This window comes from Nicotiana tomentosiformis, chromosome 5, assembly GCF_000390325.3.
Source record: "Nicotiana tomentosiformis chromosome 5, ASM39032v3, whole genome shotgun sequence".
Taxonomy (NCBI): domain Eukaryota; kingdom Viridiplantae; phylum Streptophyta; class Magnoliopsida; order Solanales; family Solanaceae; genus Nicotiana; species Nicotiana tomentosiformis.
The window spans coordinates 31205467-31209860 of record NC_090816.1 but is presented as its reverse complement, the minus strand read 5'-3'; the positions used below and the strand labels follow the sequence as shown (position 1 = coordinate 31209860).

At 36.1% G+C, this 4394-nt stretch overlaps 1 protein-coding gene across 1 annotated transcript; it reads left to right on the top strand.

The window, feature by feature from the left end:
- Positions 1 to 253: 253 nt before the first annotated feature.
- LOC104118024 (4-hydroxy-tetrahydrodipicolinate synthase, chloroplastic) lies at positions 254 to 3106 on the top strand. The gene is made up of 3 exons (XM_009629184.4): positions 254 to 436; positions 801 to 884; positions 2001 to 3106. The coding sequence occupies exons 1-3, from the start codon at positions 369 to 371 to the stop codon at positions 2926 to 2928; spliced, it is 1080 nt and encodes a 359-aa protein (XP_009627479.1). The 5' UTR covers positions 254 to 368; the 3' UTR covers positions 2929 to 3106.
- The last annotated feature ends 1288 nt before the right edge of the window (positions 3107 to 4394 follow it).

The window sequence follows — 4394 nt, the reverse complement described above, 5'->3', positions numbered from 1 at the left end:
TCAATCACATTTATTAATATTTGTATGGTGTTTAAATTTTATACTTATTAGTATAGAGTACACCTGTAAAAGTATATTCTTTCAATTTCTCACATGGTATTCCATAGTCCTACTTTGGAAGTAAAATATTTTATACTAAATACGATTATATTTAGAAAAAAAAGTTTCTATTAATATGTAGTCTAAATGGTTTTTATATTTTGGCAAAAATATTTTTAAAAGGGCTGCTATAAATTCTATCATAGAAGAATAGAATAGCATATATGATAGTATAACCTAAGCGCTCTTACCTGGTCTCGTTATCGCGTCCTCTCTCACTCGCCGTCGTTCTCATTTCATCTCTCCATTTACGTCTCCGGGAAGGAGAAATGTCATCATCAATTATAGGTCGCTGCCATTTCGTAGCAGATAGCATTGAAGCTGCCGGAACGAAGAGGTATGGTGCCGGAGGCAAATTCGTCAATCCTATTAGAATTGATTTTTCGGAAGAAAGAACATCGTATTTAAGAAGACAATACAATACAATACAATTGATAAAAACCATCCAAACAAGCTGTTAATATAGCCAACTGATGGGATGATTCTTTTAGAGAGCAAAAATAGAATAGTTTTCATTTAATTTTTGTGCTTTATCGTCCTTTTGTGAAGTCAAGCTCACTTGATTCTGCCGACGAAAGTCAAGTTGATTTGATTCTGCCGATGATGGTCAAGTTATTAGCTTACTGCAGTCAGAAAATTGATAAGTTGAGGGGTAAATTACGTACTGCTAAATGATTACTGTTTCTGTTGTTTGTGAGCAGGAGGACTACAAGATGGAGGTCCCCGAGAGCAGCAGTAATTCCAAGTTTTCATCTCCCAATGCGCAGTAATGAAGTTAAAAATAGGTAATATGCAATTTTAGTTTCTTAGGGACTTCTATGGAGTTTATTCGGGGTTATGTAATCTTGGCATAAAAGAAGTTTTTCCTTTTCCTTTTCATTTTCCTTCTATTTCCTTCAGTAATCTTATTATTCCGAGTTGATTTGGTAAATGACATCTAATTAGGTGTTGCTCAGTTGACTGGTCACTAATTCAACCGGTCTGTGCATATTGGATTCATGTCACTTTTGGTGCTGCTTGTTTGTGTATGCTAGAGAGCCTTAACGTTGCAACTTGATACTTAAGCTAGTGCTTGGTTCTTTCTTTCTTTTGGTGGGTGTGTGGTCTTGGTTATTGTTTTTGGGGGGTGGGGGAGTGGGGGTGGGATTGCTTCAATGAGCTTACAGTTTCTTTGAGAAAACATAAGTGTATCTGATTATTGACATATAAATGCAATTAACATATGATTATTGCCAGAGTTGTAAAAGGCAAAAAGGGTATGAAAAGCCACAGGCTGCAGGGGGTTTAAAAGCAAAGGACAGTTAACTCTATTTGAAGATAAGTGTTTAGATGAGATGGTAGGAAAACAAATGTAATATATTCACAATTTATACTTACAAAAGAAAAGTATGTTAACCATGATAGCAAGACACGGTTGACTTAATAGTATAGTTGACAGTTTCAGAGCTAGCAAAACGTATTATTATGGAAGAAGGGATTAGGATAGAAGGCACTTGTGGTGGCTTGAGCATAGTTTTATTGTTGCTCTCAATGTGTGTGTGTGTGTGTTATTTGATGAATGGTTCTTGTGATTGGTATGTTATTCCTAGCCTTGTAGTGAGGTCCACCTCTGGATTTCATATCGTCTGTCTTCTGTGAACAGATATCCTTAGGAACTATCTAGTACTATTTTATGCTTAGGTATTGGCATATTGCTGTTTTTGAGAAAAACGGGTCACTCATTATCTTCTTATTCTGATTACCTATTAGCAGCAATAGATGATACATGCATGGGAAATGGATAAACTTGTAACTTTAGTTAAAATGATCAGCTATTAATTGAATATGAGCATCTAATACTTTGTAAGAGATACATGAAGACGCAATGTTTACACGAATTTAGTTAACCTTCTCTTATGCAGGACGTTCGCCGATGACATAAAAGCACTTCGATTGATCACTGCAATCAAAACCCCATATCTACCGGATGGCAGATTCGATCTTGAGGCTTATGACACGTTAGTAAATTTGCAAATCGAAAATGGCGCTGAGGGTGTGATAGTTGGTGGCACTACAGGTGAAGGTCAATTGATGAGCTGGGATGAACACATCATGCTCATTGGTCACACAGTCAATTGTTTTGGAGGGTCCATCAAAGTCATCGGGAACACTGGAAGCAACTCCACAAGGGAAGCAATCCATGCAACTGAACAGGGATTTGCTGTAGGTATGCATGCAGCTCTTCACATTAATCCCTACTATGGCAAGACCTCCTTAGAGGGTTTGATTTCTCACTTTGAAAGCGTGCTCCCTATGGGCCCTACTATCATTTATAATGTGCCATCACGAACTGGTCAAGACATCCCTCCACGTGTAATTCAGACAATGGCAAAGAGCCCTAACCTTGCTGGTGTCAAAGAGTGTGTTGGAAATGATAGGGTGGAGCAGTATACAAGTGATGGGGTTGTCGTTTGGAGTGGCAATGATGATGAATGCCATGTTTCAAGGTGGGATTATGGTGCTACAGGAGTTATTTCTGTTACCAGCAACTTGGTTCCCGGTCTGATGAGAGAACTGATGTTTGGAGGAAAGAACCCTGCTTTGAACTCAAAGCTGATGCCTTTGATGGAATGGCTGTTTCATGAACCAAACCCCATTGCTCTAAATACAGCTTTAGCTCAACTTGGGGTTGTGAGGCCAGTCTTTCGCCTTCCATACGTTCCACTTACAAAGGCAAAGAGAGAGGAGTTTGTGAAAATTGTTAAGGAAATTGGACGAGAGAACTTTATAGGGGAGAGAGATGTCCAAATTTTGGATGACAATGATTTCATTTTGGTGGGTCGGTATTAGCTTTTCCCATGTAGTGTTGAGAAGTAGGTTTTTGTTGTTAGCTGCTTTGCTTGAAATTTTCTTGACATGAAGGTATCTTTCTTTTATGTTGTATTTCACCATGCATTGACAGCTTTAATACTTCTTTTCCGCTTTCTCTTGGGAGGCATGTATATTATATCTACTAGCTTATGGACTAGATCTTTTCTTCTGTTGTCTGTATCCCTGCCTCGGCATGTTTTGGTGTATTGGTCATTTTTCTATGTCCAAAGTACTCCAGCTTTTTTCCAAGTAGTGTTGCAGATCTTAGATACCAAGGTTCAAATTCTATTAGATTATTTCTTTCCACCTGCCTAAACTTTGTTAGACACAGAGAGATAACAAGTACTTGGTGAAACAGTTGAGCTAGGTTGGCTACCTCCAACACCACCGGTGAAATAAAAATAAGGAAAAAGAGAGAGCAATGTCTTATGAAGTTATGGGCAGAAGTTCAAATTTTCCCTTGAGCTATGAGAAAGTCTAAATTTGCTCTGTCAATAATTGAGATTAGATTTACGCTTGCTGTTATGAAATTGAATGAGATTTGCCCTTGTTGACTAATGATCAGCTATTAAGAAACTGAACGAGATCTCCACTCACTCATATTATGGCCATGCTTATTCCATTATCTATACCACCTTCAATTCACGAAAGTTCACGTCTGAACAATATTACCTTGTTTTCATCTCCACCAGTACCAAAGCCGACATCTTATTTTTCATTCCCTTACGCAACTCAAAAAGCTTTATCATTTGTAGATTTGGGAAATTACTAAAATTTTAAGCTGTTTTTTTGCGGGGACTTGTTCACAAGGTTAAAGATGATTCAACAAAGCTACAAAGGTTGGTTTAATAGTAGGTGGGAAGGTTTATGGGTGTTTTTTGTCAAACTATTATCAGTACCCGCACGATGTGCGGATAATATAATGATCTTTCTAAATGTTACAAATTAAAAAAATAAAATATGAATAACTATTGGCATAAACTTAAATATTATAACCTCACATATAGTCCGCGATACAAACAAATAAAAGTGTAATATGATTCAAAAATAAATACTTCTTCACTTTCAATTTACAAGAAGTATTTTTCTTATTAGTCCGTTTCAAAACATATTTCTATATTTGGAAATAATTTAGCTTTAAATTTTTTATTGTATCCATTTTACTCGTAATGAAAAGCTCTTATAGCCACACAAATATCATGGTCCCACAAAGCTTTTAATACCACAAGTTTCAAAAGTCTTCTTTTTCGATTTTAAATTCCGTGCCAAATCAAATTAACTCATATAAATGAAACAGAGTGAAGTGCTAATAGAGTAATAACTAATAAATATATTTAGTAATATCTTAATTTAAATTATAAAAAATATATTATATTATTATCTCAACATAATGACTTCTCACATCAATATCAACTTTTACCAACCTAAAATTGTTCAATGACAAA

Excerpts from the sequence above, each read along its gene's own strand:
- LOC104118024 (XM_009629184.4), top strand. The coding sequence starts at position 369 with ATGTCATCATCAATTATAGGTCGCTGCCATTTCGTAGCAGATAGCATT. Across the intron at positions 437-800 it reads GAAGCTGCCGGAACGAAGAG|GAGGACTACAAGATGGAGGT; the intron begins GTATGGTGCCGG and ends GTTTGTGAGCAG. Across the intron at positions 885-2,000 it reads AGTAATGAAGTTAAAAATAG|GACGTTCGCCGATGACATAA; the intron begins GTAATATGCAAT and ends TCTCTTATGCAG.